Source organism: Leucopleurus acutus, assembly GCF_964270905.1.
Source record: "Leucopleurus acutus genome assembly, chromosome: 17".
In the NCBI taxonomy this organism is placed as follows: Eukaryota; Metazoa; Chordata; class Mammalia; order Artiodactyla; family Delphinidae; genus Leucopleurus; species Leucopleurus acutus.
The window spans coordinates 46,406,775-46,428,896 of NC_139159.1; the positions used below are offsets into that span (position 1 = coordinate 46,406,775).

General features: G+C 36.2%; 1 protein-coding gene and 1 pseudogene across 10 annotated transcripts in view; one reads left to right on the forward strand and one right to left on the reverse strand.

The window, feature by feature from the left end:
- The first annotated feature begins 283 nt into the window (after positions 1–283).
- The window catches only part of VPS13B (vacuolar protein sorting 13 homolog B), an 808,377-nt gene continuing 786,538 nt past the window's right edge, over positions 284–22,122 (forward strand). For 5 of the 9 annotated variants that reach the window (XR_014326885.1, XM_082859137.1, XM_082859130.1 and 2 more), the window contains exons 1-3: positions 427–541; positions 947–1,125; positions 15,771–15,914. Coding sequence is in view for 8 of the 9 variants with exons in the window: in XM_082859137.1 (XP_082715263.1) it covers positions 979–1,125; positions 15,771–15,914 (291 nt within the window). In the remaining variant the exon portion in view is untranslated. Of the gene's footprint in view, positions 388–426; positions 575–946; positions 1,126–15,770; positions 15,915–22,122 lie in introns of those variants that run through there. The other 4 variants (XM_082859134.1, XM_082859132.1, XM_082859133.1 and 1 more) reach the window with 4 other exon arrangements.
- LOC309974205 (heterogeneous nuclear ribonucleoprotein A1-like) lies at positions 14,581–15,423 on the reverse strand (annotated as a pseudogene). The gene has a single exon. The product of its transcript is annotated as a heterogeneous nuclear ribonucleoprotein A1-like (transcript).

A 22,122-nucleotide genomic window follows, 5' to 3' on the forward strand; every position in this document is an offset into this window, starting at 1 on the left:
CTGCTCACTGAACCCAAGTTCTTTCCAGGTCTTCCATTTCCTAAGAAAAACAAAAACCCCTTGGTTTTCAGGGCTTTAAACACTAGGACCCGCTTTCTTCCTCCTCATCGGACCTATTGGCCCTCCGTGCTTCCTCACTCGGACTCGATATCCACCTCAGCTGCTCTCTTGCCGCAGCACCACTTCCGGATCTCCGGTGTCTCCGCTTTACCGGTCCGCCCACCTCCCCCACGCACTTCCTAGAGCTTTGGGCGAACCACTAGCTGGGTAGGAGCGGAGACGCAGGCTGGTCGAGCGCCAGCGGTCTCCTCCTAGAAGAGGCACTGAATGGCTTCTCCAGCCTGAGAACTCCGGCCCTGCTGCGGAGTCGAGTGGTGGCGGTGGAGGGTTAGTTTGTTTCGAGCACCGAGCGGGGCACACCCGGAAGTGCGCTGTACGGGAGCTGCGCCGCCTCAGCAGGCGGGTGCCGGGTACCGGGAGGTGAAGGAGACGCCACGGTACTCTTCGGCGTGTCACCCGAGGGTGCAATACGGCGAGAAGCGTACGGCCTGCTTCTGGCTCTGTTTCTACGGTGGTAGATCCGGCCGGGTTCCAGGGAGGGCGAGGGCCTCCTGGGGCGGCTGGGCTGGCTAAGGGAGGGGTGCGGCGGCCAAAGGCGAGCCTGCCTCTCCTCATTTTCCCACTCCAGGGGACCCGCTTTCTTTAGGTCACCACCTCTTCCTCCCACTCCTCGCCAGGCGAGTTGAGGGGAGTTGTACTAGTGAGGCAGTCGCGGCTGGAGCAGAGTCCATTTGAGTTTTCTCTGCTTCTGGGGGAAGGCGAGCGGCCGCTTTGGTGGGGACTGTTGCTTTTCGGCCTCTTCAACCTTTCCTGAGAAACGCCTTTTCCTTAAGGAATGCGCCACAGACTCAGTTACCTCTAATGTTTCTGTCTTTATCCCTTTCAGCTTCTGACTTTGACTCCTCTGTACCTTAAAGAATGCTGGAGTCTTATGTGACTCCAATTTTAATGAGCTATGTGAATCGCTACATCAAAAACTTAAAGCCGTCAGATCTACAGCTTTCACTATGGGGCGGAGACGTGGTTCTCAGCAAGCTGGAGTTAAAATTGGATGTACTGGAGCAGGTAAGCGGTGTAGCTGTCACTGGAAACATTTTCAGCCTGCTTAGAGGTAATGTGTGCTTTCCTACACTGACTATGCTTTAAAAGCTTAGTTTTTCTGCTTATGTATTTTGGGCTATCTTGAACTAGAGACCTTGCTTTACAGAATTTTTTTTTATGGTTTGTTACTAATGATGGATTATTAGAATCATAATCCCCCAAATTGCCGCAACAGATAGAAAAAAAATTTCATTGTTCTTGTCAGAATTGTTCACTCTGTTACTCAGTTCTTAAGCTTTACCGAATATGCTAATTTACATTGCTAGGATTCTGTATGACGCTGGAAAATATTCTCTTTTTCCTTTTTGGGGAACGAAGTGGTGCGAAAGACAGCAAGGTCACATCTTGAGGAAAGTTCTCTCAGTGGGAAAAATGACATTACCCATGACATCCTCAGAATATTGAATAGACAGATTGAGAATGCCAGCATAGTTGAAAACTTCTTTCTTAATCACTTTTTTAGTCTCTTTTTTTTTAACATGGGAATGGTCTGATGTAAATGAACTGTAACTTCAAAGTTCATATATTTATTAATTCACTTAGTACACTTATTATTAACATATGCCAGGCAATTCTTTTAGGCCTGAGAATACAAAACTTTTCTCTGGGAACTCAGGAGTCAGAGACCAACTGCTTTTTAGGAGATAAGGAAAGACAATCTGATGGTGATGTTATTAGTAACTTTTAGTTATATTCCACTGCTTTCTGTACTATGGAATAACGTGGAGTTAACGCTGAGAAATAATATTCTTGGTTTCTTCCCCTTCCACTCTCCAAGGTTGATTACCTTAATATTTTCATTGTTTTTTAATGAGCACAAATCCTAAGTATACAGCTCAGATTTTGCATATGCATACACCTGTGTAACCACTATCCAGATCAAGAAATAAAATATTTCCTGCACCCCAAAACGCTCTCCTTGCCTTTTTGTAATTAGTACCCCACCCCTAAAACAAGTGACTGCTATTCTGACTTCTATCAACACAGATAAATTTCTTGAACCTGTTCTTGAAACTTAAATGAGAATCACTTGTGTTTGAATTCTGACTTCTATCAACACAGATAAATTTCTTGAACCTGTTCTTGAAACTTAAATGAGAATCACTTGTGTTTGAATTCGTTTGTTCAACATTATGGCCAAGATTAACCCAGGTTCTTGAATGAATGACAGTTTATTTTTTGTATTGCCTTGTGGTATTCCGTTGTATAAAGATTCACAGTTTATATATTTATTTTCCTTTTGAGGTACATTTGGATTTTTTCTGCTTTTGACAATTATGAAGAAAGCTCTTAAGAACATTCTTGTATTGGACAGAGGTGTTGATTTCCTTTAGATGCATACCTAGGAGGCAGGCATATATTTAGCTTTAATGGATACTGCCAAGTAGTTTTCCAGAGTGGTTGTACCAGTTTACATTCTCACCAGTAATGTGTGGGAGTTCCAGTTACTTCACATTTTTTGCTGTTACTCGGTAAGTTTGTTATTTTTAGCCTTTCCCTGTGCTATTGGCTGTTTGTATATCTTCTTTGGAGAAATGTCTGTTCAAGTCCTTTGCCCATTTTAAAAAGTTTTTTTTGTTACTGAGTTGTAGGAATTATTTATATATTCTGGGTATCAATTCTTTATCAGATATGATGTGCAAGTATCATCTCCCATTGTGGGTTGCCTTTTGACTCTGTTGATAGTATCCTTTGAAGAACCAAAGTTTTAAATTTTGATGAAGTCTAACTTACAACTTTTTCTTTTGATGCCTGGGCTTTTGGTGTTATATCCAAGAAATCATTGCCAAATCCAGTGTCATGAAGCTTTTCCCCTTGTTTTCTTCTAAGAGTTTTATAGTTTTAGCTCTCACATTTAGGTATTTGATCCCTTTTCAGTTAATTTTTGTATGTGGTACAGGATCCAACTTCATATTGTTTTGCATATGACTGTTCAGTTTTTCTAACATCGTTTGTCGAAGACTGTCCTTTCGCTACTGAATGATCTTGGCACCCTTCTTGAAAATCAAATGGTCATTGATAGGAGGGTTTATTTCTGGGCCCTCCATATGATTCCATTGATCTGTATGTCTGTCTTTATGTCAGTATCACATTGTTTTGATTACCATGACTTTGTAGTAAGTTTTGAAATCAGGAAATGTGAAATCTCCAACTTTTTTCCTTTATTAGTTTTAACATTTTTTAAATTTAATTAAAAATTTTTTTATCGGAGTCTAGTTGATTTATAATGTTGTGTTAGTTATGCTGTACAGCAAAGTGAATCAGTTATACATATACATATATCCACTCTTTTTTAGATTCTTCCCCCATATAGGTCATTACAGAGTACTGAGTAGAGTTCCCTGTGCTACACAGTCGGCCCTTATTAGTTATCTGTTTTACATATAGTAGTGTGTATATGTCAATCCCAGTCTCCCAATTTATCCCTCCGCTGCCCCTTACCAGTTTTTTAAATGTTAGGAAAAATTAATCATGAAGTCATACTAGTTAGGAGTTTTCTTAGTTGGAAAGTTTTAATTCCTGATTTAATTGCTTTAACAGATATAGGACTGTTTAGATTTCTGTTTCTCCTTTTGTTAGTTTTGGTTAGTTACGCTTTTCAAGGAATTTCTCCATTTCCTCAAAATCAGCAAACAATGGTGTGGGCCTAACTTTGTAAATAAAATTTTATTGGAGCCCGGCTATTCTCATTCGTTTACATGTCGTCTGTGGCTGCTTTTGCAAGCTAAAACGACAGGGTTAAGTGCTGGAACAGAGTCTGCATGGCTTGCAAAAGCCTGAAATACTTACTGTCTGCTCCTTACTGAAAAAGTTTGCTTGCCTCTGCTCTGAGTTGTCATATTTAAGCCATAAAGTTGGGATTTTTGGTTGTTTTTCATTTTAAAGTTGCCTTAAAAAAATCTAGGAACTGTTATGATATCCTCTTTTCAATGCTTATATTAGTAATTTGTATTTTCATTAGTATTGCTATGGCTTTATTAAAATTAGTCGAAACCCAACTTTATTGATTTTTCTATTGTATTCCTGCTTTCTTTGTAATGTATTTCTTTTCTTTTTTAAAATTTATTTATTTATTTACTTATTTTTGTCTGTGTTGGGTCTTCTTTGCTGTGCGCGGGCTTTCTTTAGTTGAGGCGAGCAGGGGCTACTCTTTGTTGCGGTGCGCAGGGTTCTCATTGTCATGGCTTCTCTTGTTGCGGAGCATGGGCTCTAGGCACGTGGGCTTCAGTAGTTGTGGCATGAGGGCTCAGTAGTTGTGGCTCACGGGCTCTAGAGCACAGGCTCAGTAGTTGTGGCACACAGGCTTTGTTGCTCTGTGGCATGTGGGATCTTCCTGGACCAGGGCTCAAACCCGTGTGCCCTGCATTAGCAGGTGGATTCTCAGCCACTGTGCCACCAGGGAAGTCCCCATAATGTATTTCTGCTCTTATTTTTTTTAATCATTTCTTTTTTTTCCTGTTTCTTTGGATTTGATTTGCCATTGTTTTCTCTAGCTTCTTGAGGTGGAAGCTTAGGTTATTGATTTTCTTCAGCCCTTTTCTACTCTAATATGTGCATTGAATACTGTACATTTTTCTTTAACCATCTATTTAGCTTTATCACCACAATTTTATATGTTGTCTTTTCATTATTATTCAGCTTAAAAAATTTCATTTTGATTTCTTATGTAATCCATGGGTTATTTAGAAGTGTGTTGCTTAATTTCCAAACATTTAGCGAATAATTATCTTTCTGTTATTGATTTCTAATTTAACTGCATTGTGGTCAGCACATTCGCTATGATTTTGATCCATTATAATTTATGACTTAGTACATGGTCAAAATTTTATTTTTGTAAATATTCCATGTGTAATTGATGAGACATGTGTATCCTACAGTTGTTGCTTTATTCTTCCATAAATGTCAGTTGCTTCAAATTGGTTATTAGAGTTCTTCAAATCTTATAAATCCATATGGATTTTCATTGTCTGCTTGTTCTGTCAGTTACTAAGAGAGGTATGTTAATGGTTAACATCTCCAACTATGATTGTGGATTTGTCTACTTCCCTTTTATAGTTTTGCCAACCTTCACTTTATATACCTTGAAGTTACATTGTTAAGTGCATACAGATTCAGTACGGTGATACCTTATTGTTGAATATACTTAAAAAAAATCATTCTGAAATATGTCCCTCTTTCATTCACGCTAGTAATTCTTTTTGCCTTAAAGTCTTTTTAATTATACTCTTTTAAAAATTATTTCAGTTGCTTCTCTAAAGATTACAAAGTGGATATTTGACTTATTGGCATCTACCTTAAATTAGCATTCTTACCATTTCCTGAATAATCTTACAATAGTTTAACTGCATTTGCCCTCTTCCTCTCCTGCCTTTTTTGGTATTGTGGTCCTTGTTTTTGTTTGTTCAGTTTGGGTTAGCTTGTTTAGTTTGGTTTAGTTTGTTTTTCTGCTGCCTGCAGGTAGAAGCCTAGGTTATTGATTTGAGATAGTTCTCTTTTTCTACTATAGACATTTACCATTTACAGCTCTACGTTTCTTTAGCTGTATCCTATGAATTTTGGTATGTTGTGTTTTTATTTTCATTCAGTTCAAACGTTTTCTGATTTTCCTTGAGATAGCAGTGTATTTTTGCAGATGTTGGATGGAATGGTTTATAGATGTAAGGTCTAAATTGGTTGATAGTGTTTTTCAGGTCTTCTATATCTTTGTTGATTTTCTGTCTGTTTTGTTTATTATTGTAAGTTACTGAATTATTTCTCTTCTCACTTTTGTCAGTTTTTGATTTATGTATTTTGGGGCTCTGTTGCTATGCTCATATGTTTTATATTCTTTTTAAAAAAATTTTATTGGAGTATAGTTGATTTACAATGTTGTGTTAGTTTCAGGTGTAGAACAAAGTGATTCAGTTATACATACACATATGCTCATTCTTTTTCAGATTCTTTACCCATGTAGGTTATTACAGAATATTGAGTAGAGTTCCCTGTGCCATACAGTAGGTCCTTGTTGGTTATCTATTTTTTATATGGTAGTGTGTGTATGTTAATCCCAAACTCCTAATTTATCTCTCCCCACCACGTTTCCCCTTTGGTAACTGTAGGTTTGTTTTCGAAATCTGTGAGTCTGTTTCTATTTTGTAAATAAGTTCATTTGTATATATTTTCTTCTTGAATTTACCCATCATTATAAAGTGTCCCATGTTATCTTTAGTAACAGTTTTTTTTCTTAAAGTCTATTTTATCTGATAATAGGGTAATTACCTCTCTTATGGTTACTGGTTGCATGATACATGTTCTTTTCTTTTTCCCCTCAGTACACTGCATTTTAAACTATCTTACCACTTTTGCCTTGTGTTGTATTTCTTCAAGCCTGGTACCACACTGTTTGAAAGTTTTACAGACATGTTATTTGGTTTCAACAATTCTTTAAAATTTCATCTGCTGTATTTTCAACCTATGACTGGGATAAACTGTTTTTAATTGTTACTTATTTGCAATGGAGAACACTCATATGAAAACCAGGGGAAAATACTGCTGGAAATTAAGATCATAGAAATTAAAATTCTTTATATGCCTAAAATAGAATACCATACCATTTCCCTAAATAGCAAGAAAATATGGTGATTTGATGTATTCAAGGCAAGAAACTGGATCACATGACTTCCTGGGATCTTGTTTATTAATTTTTTTATTACAGTGTAAAAGACATATAGTGTTATATTGTTTCAGGTGTACAATGTAATGATTTGATATTTGTATATATTGCAAAATGATCACCAAAGTAAGCCCAGTTAACACCTGTCACCATACATAGTTAAAAAAGTTTTGTTTCTTGTGATGAGAACTTTCAAGATTTACTCTTAGCACCTTTCAAATATGGAATACAGTGTTATTAACTGTACTCACCATGCTGTACATTATATCCCAGGACTATTTAAATTTTATAACTAGAAGCTTGTATCTTTTGACCACCTTTACCCATTTCGTTCACTTTCCACCCCATTGCCTCTGGCAACCACCAATCTGTTATCTGTATCTATACAGAAAAATGAAAAAAAACACACCTTTTTCTTATTTTCAACCTATTTGTGTTTTTGAATCTAAAGTATGTCTCTTGTGGAGAGCATATAGTTGGATCTTACTAGTTTTTAAAATCCAGTCTGACAACCTTTGCCTTTTTTTTAAAATTAATTTTTGTTGGAGTATAGTTGCTTTATAATGTTGTGTTAGTTTCTGCTGTATAGCAAAATGAATCAGCTATACATATACATGTATCCCCTCTTTTTTGGATTTTCTTCCCATTTAGGTCACCATGGAGCATTGAGTAGAGTTCCCTGTGCTATATAGTATATTCTCGTTAGTTATCTATTTTATACATAGTATCACTATCCCAATCTGCCAGTTCATTCCACCCCACCACCCTTCACCCTTGGCATCATTTGTTCTCTGTGTCTCTATTTCTGTTTTGCAAAGAAGATCATCTATACCATTTTTTTAGATTCCACATATATGTGTTAATATACGATATTTGTTTTTCTCTTTCTGACTTACTGACTTCTCTCTTTCTCTTTCTGACTTACTGACTTCTCTCTTTCTCTTTCTGACTTACTTCACTCTCTGTGACCGTCTCTAGGTCCATCCACATCTCTGCAAATGACCCAATTTCATTACTTTTTTATGGCTGAGTAATATTCCACTGTATATATGTACCACATCTTCTTTATCCATTCCTTTGTTGATGAAAAGCCCTCAGATTGGGAGAAAATATTTGCAAACGAAGCAACTGACAAAGGATTAGTCTCCAAAATATACAAAAAGCTCATTTAGCTCAATGTCAAAAAAAAAAAAACCAACCCAATCAAAAAATGGGTGGAAGACCTAAGTAGACATTTCTCCAAAGAAGACATACAGACGGCCAACAAACACATGAAAAGATGCTCAACATCACTAATTATTAGAGAAGTGCAAATCAGAACTACAGTGAGGTATCACCTCACACCAGTCAGAATGGTCATCATCAAAAAATCTACAAACAACAAATGCTGGAGAGGGTGTGGAGAAAAGGGAACCCTCTTACACTGTTGGTGGGAATGTAAATTGATATAGCCACTATGGAGAACAGTATGGAGATTGCTTGAAAAACTAAAAATAGAACTGCCATATGACCCAGCAGTCCTACTACTGGCAGTATACCCAGAGAAAACCGTATTTCAGAAAGACACATGCATCCCAGTGTTCATTGCAGCACTATTTACAATAGCCAGGACATGGAAGGAATCTTTGCCTTTTGATTGGAATATTTAATCCATTCACATTTTGTTTTTATTCATATGGTTGGATTTCTGTCTACCATTTTGCTATTTTCTGAGTGTCTCATGTCTTTTGTTTCTCTCATAATCCTTTGCTACTTTCTTTACTATTAAGTAGATATTTTTTAGTATTGCATTTTAATTCCTTTGATTTTTAATTTATTTTGAGTTATTTTCTTAGTGGTTGCTTAGAGGATTACAGTATGCATCTAATTTATCACAGTCTATTTGAGATTAATGCTGACTTTATTCCATTAAAGTACAGAAACTTTCTCCACTATAGCTTCATTTCTTCTCCCTCCTTTGTGGTACTATTTTCACGTATATTGCATTTCTTTGTTATAAACCTAATATATCAACGTTATAATTGTTTTTTGTGATTGCCTTTTGAATCAGAAGAAAAAAGAAGAAAACATTTATACTGTGTTTTAATAATTATCTACATATATACTTTTATTAGTGCTGTTTGTGTGGCTTTGAGTTACAATCTGGTATTGCTTCCTTTCTGTCCAAAGAACTTCTTTTAGTATTCTGTTACAAAGAATTACCTGAAACTTTATTTCGGTATGCCTTTATTTCACCTTCATTTTTGAAGTATACTTTTGCTGGATATAGGATTTTTGGTTGATGGTTATTTTCTTTTGTTATTTAAATATATCATCTCACTGCCTTTTTGCCCTTATTGTTTGTAATGACAAGTTAGCTTTTAATCTACTAAGAGTTTTCTTGTATGTGACAAGTTGATTTTCTGTTTCTGCTTTCAAGATTTTCTTCTTGTCCTAGGCTTTCAAAGTTTTTGCTTTGATATGTCTGGGTGTGGATTTGCTGATTCTTCTGCCAGCTCAAATCTGATGTTGAGTTCTTTCAGTGAATTTTTAATTTTGTTTATTGTATTTTTAAACTCAAAAATTTCTATTTTTTTTTTTATAATTTCTATCTCATTCTTGGTATTCTCTACTTGATGAATCGTTGTGGTCATATATTCCTTTAATTATTTAAATATAGCTTCCTTTATTTCTTTGAACACATTTATAATAGATGTTTGAAGTTCTTGTGTAGTAAGTCCTACATTTGTGCATCCTCAGAGATAGTTTCTATTGACTACTTTGCATGCTTTTCATGTTTCACAATTTTTAGTTGAAAACTGGGTGTTTTGGATAATATGCTTTAGCAACTCTGCATTCTGATTTCTTCTCTCTGGGGATATTTGTTGTTGCTATTGGTTTATGTATTTGTTTAGTGCCTTGCCTGGGCTAAATTTGTGGTGTCTGTTTACTCTGCAGTGTGGCCTCTGATGACTGTGCTCATTTTTTTTTTTTTTCCTCCCCCAATTCTTTCTGTTTTTAGGCTTGGCTTTCTAGGGATTACCCCTAGGTCACTATAATTGAGTCATCAGCCAGTGATTGGCTAGAGGTTGTTTAAACTTTTGAACCAATAAGGCTTCTGCTCTTTGGCATGGGACATATACATGTACTAGATAATGCTTTCAAAGTTCAAGGAGTTTACAGATCTGATCCATGTTTTTACTTACTCTGTTTACAAGGCTTCTTGGTCAACCAAGGATGAGTAGATTGTTAGGGGTCTCTCCAGTGTCCTGTCGTCTAGGTAAGCACAGCCTGGCACATACATATAGCTTTCCAGGTTACCAGGAATACTGAGGTCATAGCAAGGCCATCTTTGGCTGTCTTGTTCTCTGGATTTCTCTGTTAATTTTCTGGCTGGTCTTCTGTCTAGTTTCTTGCACCAACTGCTGTTGTGACCTCAGGGTAGCCTTCCCTTATTGCCCCTGAGATTTCTGTTGTTTTTAATAACTTTGTCCAGTTTTGTCACTGCTTTCTGGGGAGAGGATTTGCCAACCTTCTAACTTAGAATTCTTGAAGTCCTGTCTTACATTCATTTTTATTTTGTGGTAAAAAGCATATAGCATAAAATTTACCATCTTAACCATTTTTAAGTGGATAGTTGTGTTAATTATATATATTGCGGTGGCCAAAAAGTTTCTTTGGGTTTTTCCATAATGTATTACAGAAAAACCTGAATGCACTTTTTGACCAACCCAATACATTGTTGTTCAACAGATCTCTAGAACTTTTCATCTTCCAAAACTTAAATTCTGTACCCACTGAAAAACTACTTCCCTTTTCTCTCTTCCCCCAGCCCCTGGCAACCGCTGTTCTACTTATGTGTCTGAGAATTTGACTAATTTAGGTACATTATAGAAGTGGAATCAAACAATATTTGTCTTTGTGTGACTGGCTTATTTCATTTAGTACAATGTCCTTGAGGTTCATTATATGTTGTAGCATATGACAGAATTTCCTTTTTAAAGACTGAATAATATTTCATCATGTGTATATACCACATTTTCTTTATACATTTATCTTTCAATGGACATTAGGTTGTATCCACCTCTTGACTATTGTGAATAATGCTGCAAAAAATATGGTTGTACAAATATGTTTTCAGGATCCTGGTTTCAGTTCTTTTTAGTTTGTGCTCAGAACTGAGATTGCTGGATCATATGGTAATTCTGTTTTTAGTTGTTTGAAGAATCTCCATACTGTTTTCTGTAGTGGCTGCACTATTTTACATTTTCATCAACAGTGCACAAGGGTTCTACGTTCTTCATATACTCACCACACTTATCACTTCCTGTTGTGGGTTTTTTTTGGGATAGGTGCCATTATAACAGGTGTGAGATGATATATCATTGTGGTTTTGATTTGCATTTCTCTGACAATTAATGATGGTGAGCATGTTTTCCTCTATTTGTTGGCCATTTGTATATGCTTTTTGGAAATGTCTATTCGAGTCATTTCCCCATTTTTAAAATTGGATTATTTGTTTTTTTGTTGTTGAGTTGTCATAGTTCTTTATATATACTAGATTTTAACCCCTTATCAGATAATATGGTTTACAAATAGTTTCTCTCATGTGGGTTGCCTTTCCACTTTGCTGAGTGTTTTCTTTGCTCTGTGGAGGTTTTTAGGTTTGATATAGTCCTTTTCATCTATTTTTGCTTTTGTGGCCTGCTATATTCATTTTTCAAGTATCCCTTTTTTCTGTGTGAGAATATTTTTAAATTGCTTACCTAGAATTATATTTATGAGAGCTAGTCAATCCTCTGAATTTTTCATTACTATATCCTTTGTGCAGCCATAGATATTCTGGTTTTAGGGATGTATTTTTCACAATGTATTTCTGAGTAGTTACAAGTAAATAGAATATTTTTAAGTTGTACAATATATTTTGAGAAGGAAAAGGAATGAAAAGAAAATCATTTCTTTGTGGTTACCTCAGGATGATCCATTTATTATAACAGTCAGCATTTTCTTTTGCCTTTTACAAGGCATAAATGTGTTCTTATTTGTTTATCACCACAACTCTGTGATGAGGAAATGGAAATGATCTTGCTTTATAGTCAGATAATTAATAAGTGTTGAACTTCAGTTGGATCTCCAACATGGGCCATATGGTTCAAAATTCCATGTTTTAATGTAGAATGCTGCCTCTTGTGTTAGTGTTTTGTTAGTTATTCAGATGATTAGTAGCATTCTGGTGATACCAAGGTCTTGAGTTTGGTTCAGGTGTCTTTTAACTTCTCCCTAAGAAAAGCCAATTTGTGCCCATAGACTGCGGTTTTGGTAGCCATTTCACAAACGTATCATTGTTACACAAGTCAAGGGTAGAGATGGAGATGTCATTGGAACATTATCCAAATGGATGTATAACCAATGGAAATGTATTTAGTGCTCATAATGAAAGTTAGGTGCAGTATAGTTGTTGATAAGAGGAAGGGCTCTGGCATCATAGTTTCTGGTTTTGAGTCACAGAGCTCCTAGCTGAGTCATTTTTGAAAGTTAGTTGACCTTTCCATGCCTCAGGTTTTTTATCTGTAAAGTGGGTATAATAGTATTTACTTTTTGGGGTACTTACAAAGATTAAATTTTGCATGCAGGTAAAGTGCTTAAAGCAGTGTGTGGTACACAGTAAGTGCTCAGTAAACATTGTCTTCATTATGGACACTGATCAAAATATAATCTGTTCCATTGATTAATGCTGGGAGAAAGTACTGCATCTTTAAAATTAATGAAATAATGAGAACTGTTTAAAAATTGTGACATTCCATTAGAATAGTAGAAATAGATTTTTAGTATTCTGCCCTTTAAAAAAACTTGTGAAGACATAAAGGAGGCTTATACGTTTGTAATAAATAGTTAGCATCTTTATATTGATTGCTCTTTGAGGAAGACAGTGTCCTAAGTGCTTTATATAAATTAATTCATTTAATCCTCAAACACACTACTATTATCCAGTTTTACAGATAAAGAAACTGAGACACACATACTTTAATACAACTTGCCTATTGTCATTGTGCTAGTAAGTAGCAGAGGTAGGATTAAATCCACTTGTGCTGGCTCTAGAGTTATTGGTCTTAACCACTTTGCTGTACTATCTGTATATATTCAGCTATATTGCTACTATGTTGCTAAACCAAGTAGGTGGACAATTCTTAGATGAATGAATAGCTTTATATTTATCTTAACTTTCACAAATAGAGTTACAAGAATGTGATTGAGATATAGTCCAAATACAAATTTGTTTTTTTCTTTTGTTGGTTTGTAACATTTTATCTGAAGGTGAAACAATTTAGTATAAAGTGATTGTGGTAACATTTACATTTTCATTTCTAACTTTTTTTTCTTTTTTTGAGAGGAAGTGCCTTTTTTTTTTTCATCTTTACTGGAGTATAATTGCTTTACAATGTTGTGTTAGTTTCTGCTGTACAACAGAGTGAATCAGAGCTATATGTATACATATATCCCCATATCCCCTCCCTCTTGAGCCTCCCTCCCACCCTCTATCCCACCCTTCTAGGTCATCACAGAGCATTGAGCTGATCTCCCTGTGCTATGTAGCCGCTTCCCACTAGCCATCCATTTTACATTTGGTAGTGTGTATATGTCAATGCTACTTTCACTTTGTCCCAGCTTCCCCTTCCCCTGCTGTATCCTCAAGTCCGTTCTCTACGTCTGTATCTTTATTTCTGCCCTGCCACTAGGTTCATCAGTACCGTTTTTTTAGATTCCATATACATGCGTTAGCGTACATCTAACCTTTTTAATAATAATGGAAACCAGTCAGAAAACACTTAGAATTTATGACCAAATAGTATCCAGGTACAATCTTTAATTAGGTAAAGCTCAATAAATTTTTTTTCTAAGTTGGTCTGTTTTTATTTTGTCAGGTCATTCTCCTATCTTTAATTCCATTCTCTTTAAACTTGCCTTACAATCATATTCTGTTATTATTTCCATTTAGCAAAATAAGAAATAGAGGCCTAAACAGGTTAAGTAGCTTATTAAATGTAACTTGCACAATAAGTTTTTGTAGTTTATCATTAACTATAGTTTAACAAGTTATTTGATGCTGCTTTTTTAAAAAAATAAATTTATTTATTTATTTTTGGCTGTGCTGGGTCTTTGCTGCTGTGCGTGGGCTTTCTCCAGCTGCGAGAGTGGGGGCTACTCTTTGTTGCTGTGCGCGGGCTTCTCATTGCAGTGGCTTCTCTTGTTGCAGAGCACGGGCTCTAGGTGCGCGGGCTTCAGTAGTTGTGGCTCGTGGGCTCTAGAGCACAGGCTCAGTAGTTGTGGTGTATGGGCTTAGTTGCTCTGAGGCATGTGGGATCTTCCCGGATCAGGGATCGAACTTGTGTCCCCTGCATTGGCAGGTGGATTCTCAACCACTGTGCCACCAGGGAAGTCCATTGATGCTGCCTTTTTTTTTTTTTAAAGACATTTATTCAGTGTCATGATCATGCAATCAACAGCATGGGTGCAAAAAAAAAAAAACTACATTAAAACCCTTTGTTGGAATGCTTTATACTTTCCACAGAACAGAAACTAAAATAACCTGTTATACAGTTAGTCACAATTACAGTCCTTGAGTTTTTTTGCCCGTACACATGAGTATTGTCTAAAACGTGTTCTTTGTAGCACCTAGGCCCTGCCACCACTGTACTTGGCTGAGTTCACAAATCTGTTGTAACCTGTAGCTTCCCTGTCACTTCTCTGGCTCTCCTCTCCTGCTAAGCTTTGTTTCCTGGCAGTAATTAAAACCTTCTGCCACTGCCATAGCTACTGCTGCTGCTGGAACCTCCATAGCCACCTTGGTTTCGTGGTTCGGCAAAGTATTGGCTTCCACCACCACAGGGGCCAGAACTTCTGCCTCCAAAGTTTCCTCCTTTCATGGGTCCAAAATTTGAAGATTGGTTGTTGTAATTGACAAAATCATTGTAGCTTCCACCACCTCCAAAATTGCTTCCATCATTACCAAATCCATTACTGCCATCCCCACTGCCACCATATCCACCACCACTGCCGCTGCCACCAAAGCCACCTCGACCACTGAAGTTTCCTCCATGACCAAAGCTGTCATTCCCATCAAAACCCCCTCCATGACCACCACCAAAGTTTCCAGAACCACTTCGACCTCTTTGGCTGGATGAGGCACTAGCCATCTCTTGCTGAGATAGGGCTTTCCTTACTTCACAGTTGTGGCCATTCACAGTGTGGTGTTTCTGAATGACAGTCTTGTCTACGGAGTCATGGTCATCAAAGGTTAAACTGAAAGCAAAGCCTCCCTTTTTGCCACTGCCTCGTCAGTCATGATTTCAATCACTTCAGTTTTCCCATACTGTTCGAAACAATCTCTTAGGTGATGTTCTTCAGTGTCTTCTTTAAGGCCACCAACAAAAATCTTTTTCACAGTTAAGTGGGCACCAGGTCTTTGAGAATCTTCTCTTGAGACGGCCCTCTTTGGTTCCCCAACTCTTCCATCCCTTATGTGGCCTTGTATTTATGGCTGCATCCACCTTCTCCACAGTGGCATATGTGACAAACTGGAAGCCTCTGGAGTGCTTGGTGTTTGGATCCCTCATTACCACACAATCTGTGAGCGTTCCCCATTGCTTAAAATGGCTCCTCAGACACTCATTGGTTGTTTCAAAGCTCAAACCTCCGATGAAGAGCTGCCTCAGCTGTTCGGGTTCTTTGGGAGACTCTGACTTAGACGTGACGGCAGTGGAGGAGGGAGACATCAACGATGCTTGCTTGGCGGCGTCCATGGGCAGAAAGGAGTAATGTACCGAACGTATCTCGATGCTCTTTTTTGATGAAAAGTAATTTCCAGAATATTTTTGTGTTGGAAATTTTATTTTTCTTTTCAGAAAGTATTTTGGATATTAGAATGAAAAGAATATTAAGCACTTACTAAATTTTCTTTAATATTTTGTATTTTAAGGAATTGAAATTACCATTCACTTTTTTAAGTGGACATATTCACGAACTGAGGATCCATGTACCGTGGACAAAACTGGGTTCAGAACCAGTGGTAATTACCATCAATACAATGGAATGTATTTTGAAACTTAAAGATGGGATACAGGTAAGAAATTATTAAACCTAGTTGTTTATGTTAACCAATTTTAATAGTTATTTGTTATTTTTTTAACTTTTGGGATGTGTCAGGTTTTGCATAAACAAATCTTAGCTCGTACACTTAATTATTTTTTACATACCTATTAAAGTAACATAATTAATTGCAAAAGGGTTTTCTTTCTTTTTTTTTTTAACATCTTTTTTGGGGTATAATTGCTTTACAATGGTGTGTTAGTTTCTGCTTTATAACAAAGTGAATCAGTTATACATATACATATGTTCCCATATCTCTTCCCTCTTGCGTCTCCCTCCCTCCCACCCTCCCTATCCCACCCCTCCAGGCGGTCACAAAGCACCAAGCCGATATCCCTGTGCCATGCGGCTGCTTCCCACTAGCTATCTACCTTACGTTTGTTAGGCAAAAGGGTTTTCTTAAATTTGGATAAAATATATCCTAATGGTTATTTTCATACTCATTTTACTTAATCTGATCATAGCCTTAATAGGGATTATGCATATTGCTTATTACCTATATCTGCCAGAAATGGGGCCTGATTGTGTCCAATTTTTAGGTGAAGGTTTTTGAATTTTTGCAAAGTGACATTTCTAAACGAGATAGAAATTTCTCAGGTTATTTTTTGAGAAGATGAAAATATATTGAATTTCCCTTCATACCTAATTTCATTGTGTCTTTGAGGTTTTGTCATCAGAAACTGATTTTTTTCTGACTTCTTTCTTTGACCCATGTTACATTTCTTTTCAGTGTTTTCGTTAAGGTATAATAGTGATTTTAAGGAGTTTCTACCAAAAATTTTCTAATCTAAGAAGCAAACAGGTCTGGGCAGCAGCATATTGTGATGAATTCTTCCACTTTTATCCTGTATAAAAGTAGTATCTCTGTCTTTCATTTTTATTACTTTTTCCTTACCCCGTATTTAATTTTCAGTTTTAAGGAAGCCTTTCTAGATCAAGTGAATTGATGAGTATTATTAAGTTTCAATTTCTGTGAAATGAGTAAAGGTTATTTATAAATTGCTAAAATCATTTCCTATTTACAGTAGATACTTTGAGTGTCATATGAACCTACTGGGCTCAAAACTGTTTTTCTTTCTGTGAAATCTCTAATTCCAAACCTTTATTATGCAATTTAACTTAACTAATGTAGTTCCTGGAAGTGAGTAGACCAATGCTATACTCTCATTAAAATTTATTTTGGGAACTTTAAATATCTGGGAGATTGATTTAGGAATCTGTAGATAGTTATGTGCAACAAAGTTTTATTTTACATTTATATTTGGTAATACTTAAATGGTTCTTAATCATCATCTGTTCCTGGAATTTAATTTTTTTTTAAGAAGTCTGGACTTGGTTATACCACCCATGCAGTGCTCCATATTAAGTGAAAAAAAAAAAAAATCCAGACACTAAGTGTTTTTTCAATGGGAAGGTGGAAGTTTCAAGGCCAGATGTCCCATAAGAAACACATTTTAAAAGAGGCAAATTACAACTAATTATAGAGGCTGCAGAAAAAGATTTGTAACACATGACTTAGTGTAACCTAGAACTAATATTTGATATTGGACCATGCAGATGGCTACTGCAGGAATGATCAGATTTCCTGCTTATATGGTATTTGAGACTTGAATTTTGTGGTGTGTACAGCAAAAGGTCAAGTGTCATGAATGTAAACCACTCTCAAAACAAGTATTTTTTACAGATGTTTAAAATTTTGAGGTAGAAAGGATTTTTGAAAATTGCAGTTGACATTTGGACAAATTATTCAGCATTGTACACCCCTGGAGAGTTATACTTGAGTTTATGCTAGTGATTGGAATTAATTTCTTAATAAAAACATTATAGATGAAACACATTTTAAAATAGTTTATTTTCCTATTTTAAGCTTTGATTAGTATAATAGGAAATTAACTTAAAAAACTATATATGTGTTAGTAAAATTGAGTAAGCCCATATTTGATTTATATTATTTCAAATTATTATAGACGCACCATGAAGAAAAGACTTATTTTCTAAATAAAATTACTGTGGATGGTAGGTTAAATGAAGGGGCCTTTTAGAGTTATAGGTATGAATCTGTTAAAAATAATATTGTATGAGAATGTAATGAAATGAAATTTAAAAGTTAGAAATCTGAGGTTTATTCAGAAATCATTATAAAAAAACAATATTGCTTAATTTCTTGATAAGAAGGCATGTGTAGTTTGTAAAGTTCAATTAAATTCTAACATTTGTTGATTTTTATTTTACTCATCAGCGCCCTGTAAAGCATTGCAAGATATTTATATAATTTCCACAAAAGCTACTTAGAAAATGAGATTTATAATGATTGTGACTCTTTTGATAATAGTTATAGTATACTTCCTTAACATGTCTTTGTGATCATTTTTAATTATAGAGACTTTTTTTGATGCACAGGTGACCAAGTTCTTGTGTTAGGTAAGGTAAAATCACCTTGATGTCCAGTCTGAATTAGTTTAATGTATTGATATTTCACTTAGTAAATATGCCATTTACTCTGAGAGACATATCTGTGTCAGTCATACCCACCTTTAGATCCTGTAGATTTGAACTGTTTTCTTTTTCTTTTTTGGACTTGAGACACAGAATTTGATTCATGACACATTATCACTAGTGGTCCAGGTCTGACTTGTTTATTTAGCTAGTTTTGTCCACTCTAGGCTAATCTAATAAATACTTGTGGACCCAGCATACGGCTGAAGAATGAAAACCTTACCAGTAACTTACATTTAACTATGTGCTCCTCTCCTTTTGCATATTTTTGTTTATCCTCTGTGGGCCTCACCTGTAAACTAGGGCAAGACTTGCTACATAGTTCTTTTATTCTTTGATTGTGTATCTTTCTCTGCTCATTGTGTTAATAATAAGTCTTGCAAAAAGCTTCTTCACCCTAAAGAGAGTAGTAAATTTATTTTTAAAGTACTAATTTATTCTGGCCTTTGTGCCACCTAGAAAGTAAACTTTCAAAATCTTTTGACCTAATAAATGTAACCATTTGTAAGGCTCTTTATAGAAGTGATACTTGTTATTCATAAAAACAAACAAACTTTAAAATATCTTTTGAACCTAAACCAAAACTGTAAGTACCATTCAAAACTTGAGATAAAAAACTAAGCTTTTTGTTAATGTATTGTGTTGGCCAAAAAGTTCATTTGGTTTTAAGTAAAAACACTTTTCATTTTCACCCGGAACTTTATTGAACAGCGTATTGATTAACTGGACAAACTCTTTGGCCAGCACAATATGTGCTTTTTTTTGTTTTTTTTTTTTGGTACGTGGACCCCTCACCGCTACGGCCTCTCCCATTGCGGAGCACAGGCCCCAGACGCGCAGGCCCAGCAGCCATGGCTCACGGGCCCAGCTGCTGCACGGCATGCTCCGGATCCTGCCGGACCAGGGCACGAACCTGCGTCCCCTGCATCGGCAGGCGGGCCCTCAACCACTGCACCACCAGGGATGCCCACAATATGTGCTTTTAAATCCTGGTTAGTGCTCGGAGTTACAGAGCAATCTTGCCGTCCTCTTTCCTTGCATGTTTTGATGCGGTGGAAATTGGTTATTGAAAGTTTTGCTAAGGCTATTAACAATATTTACATGGCCTTTTATTTATTTTCTTAACGCTTTAATTCTCTTATCTGAGACTGGATTAATCTGGTTGACTGCTGCTGTGGCTTGAGTATGTCCCTCCAAAATTCATATGTTGAAGCCCTAACCCCCAGAGATGATGGTATTAGGAAGTGGGGCCTTGGGAAGATGCTTGTCATGAGAGTGGAGACCTCATGAATGAGATTAGTGCCTTTTATTTGTTTTTTAAATTTTTAAATAAATTTATTTTATTTATTTATTTTTGGCTGTGTTGGGTCTTCTTTGCTGCACGCGGGCTTTCGCTAGTTGTGGAGGGGGGACTACTCTTTGTTGTGGTGTGCGGTCTTCTCATCGCGGTGGCTTCTCTTGTTGTGGAGCACGGGCTCTAGGCGCTCGGGCTTCTGTAGTTGTGGCACATGGGCTCAGTAGTGCCTTTTAAAAGAGGCTCCAGAGAGATCCCTAACCCCTTCTGCCAAGTGAGGATGCAATGAAAAGGCACTGGCTGTGAACCAGACAAAGGGCCCTCGCCAGACCAGGTTGGCACCTTGACCTTGGACTTCCTAGCCTCCAGAACTATGAGAAATAAATTTCTGTTGTTTATTAGCTACCCAGTCTGTGGTGTTTTGTTATAGCAGCCCAAATGGCCTAAAACAACTACCTTTTCACACATTGAGTAAGGGCTCAGAATTGCTGACTTAGGTTGTGGAATTTATTGTACTATTATTGATTCTCTCACTTGCACTACTACAGGTTAGTGATGGTGGTGATGATACTAGCAGATAGCATAGTTTAGGTTCTGTCTGTAGATTCCTTCTATGAAAAATGAGACTTAGAGTTCCCTATAAATTATGAGTAGTGTCTTTACTTCCCCTAGGGAATCCTTTTATATTGGGTGCATAAATATTTACAAATGTTACATCCTCTTGTTGGATTGACCCCTTTATCATTATGTAATGCCCTTCTTTTTTTCTTACTACCATCTTTCTTTCAAAGTCTATTTTGTCTGATATAAGTATAGCTACCCCAGCTTTCTTTTAAATGTTTCTATTTGAATGGAATATCTTTTTCCATCCTTTCACTTTCAGTCTGTGTTCTTGTATCTGAAGTGAGTCTCTGGTAGGCAACATATAGTTAGGTCTTGTTTTTTATCCTTTCACCACTCTATTTCTTGTGATTGGAGAATGTAGTCCATTTACATTTGAAGTATTTATTGATAGGTAGGTACTTAATGCCATTTTGTTAACTGTTTTCTGGCTGTTTTGTAGTTCCTTTCTTCTTTCTCTCTTCATTTGTGATTTGATGACTGTCTTAGTGGTAAGCTTAGAATCCTTCCTTTATCTTTTGCATATCTGCTGTAGGTTTTTGCTTTGTGGTTACCATGATGCTTATATATAACAGCATATGTTTATAACAGCCTATTTTAAGTTGATAACAACATGTGTTTGAATGCATTCTAAAGCTCTACATTTTTATCCTCCACAATGTGTTATGTTTTTGATGTCACATTTTACATCTTTTTATCTTGTGTATCCCTCAACTAATTATTGTAGTTATAGTTCTTTTTACTGCTTTTGTCTTTTAACCTTCACACATCATAGCTTTATAAGTAATTAATCTACTGCATTTACTGTATATTTACCTTTACCAGTGAGATTTATATTTACTTTCATATGTATTTTTCTTTTTAAAATTTAATTATTTTTAATTGAAGTATAATTAACTTATTATATTACTTTCAGGTGGGCAACATAGTGATTCTATATTTTTGTATATTACAGAATGATCACAGGGTGAGTCTAGTTACTGTCACCATACAAATTGTTACAGTATTACTGCCTATGTTCCCTAGGCTGTACATTATATCCCCTTGATTTATTTATTTTATAACTGGAAATTTGTACCTCTTAATCTGCCTCACCTTCATTCTTTCTCCCACACCCTTCCCCTCTGGCAGTCACCTGCTTGTTCTCTGTATCTATGCGTCTGTTTCAATTTTGTTATCTTTGTTAATTTGTTTTGTTTTTGAATTCCACATATAAGTGAAACCATATGGTATTTGTTTCTCTGATTTATTCATTTAGCATAATGCCCTCTAGGTCCATCCATGGTGTTGCATGTGGCAGGATTTCATTCTTTTTTATGGCTGAGTACTATTTCATTTTGTGTATGTGTGTATATACTACATTTTCTCCATTCATTTATTGATGGACACTTAGGTTGCTTCCATATTTTGGTTGTTGTAAATAATGCTGCAATGAACATAGTGGTGCATATATCCTTTCAAATTAGTGTTTTGTTTTCTTTGGAAAAGTGGGATTCCTGGATCATATGGTAGTTTAATTTTTTGAGGAACTTCCTTATTTTCCATGGTGGCTGTACCAACTAACATTCCCAGCAACTGTACATGAGGTTTCCCTTTTCTCCACATCCTTACCAACTCATGTTATTTGTTGTCTTTTTGATAATAGCCGTTCTGACAGGTGTGAGGTGATATCTCATTGTGGTTTTGATAATTTCATTCCCCTGATGATTAATGATGTTGAGCATTCCTTCATGTGTCTGTTGGCAATCTTTATATCTTCTTTGGAAAAATG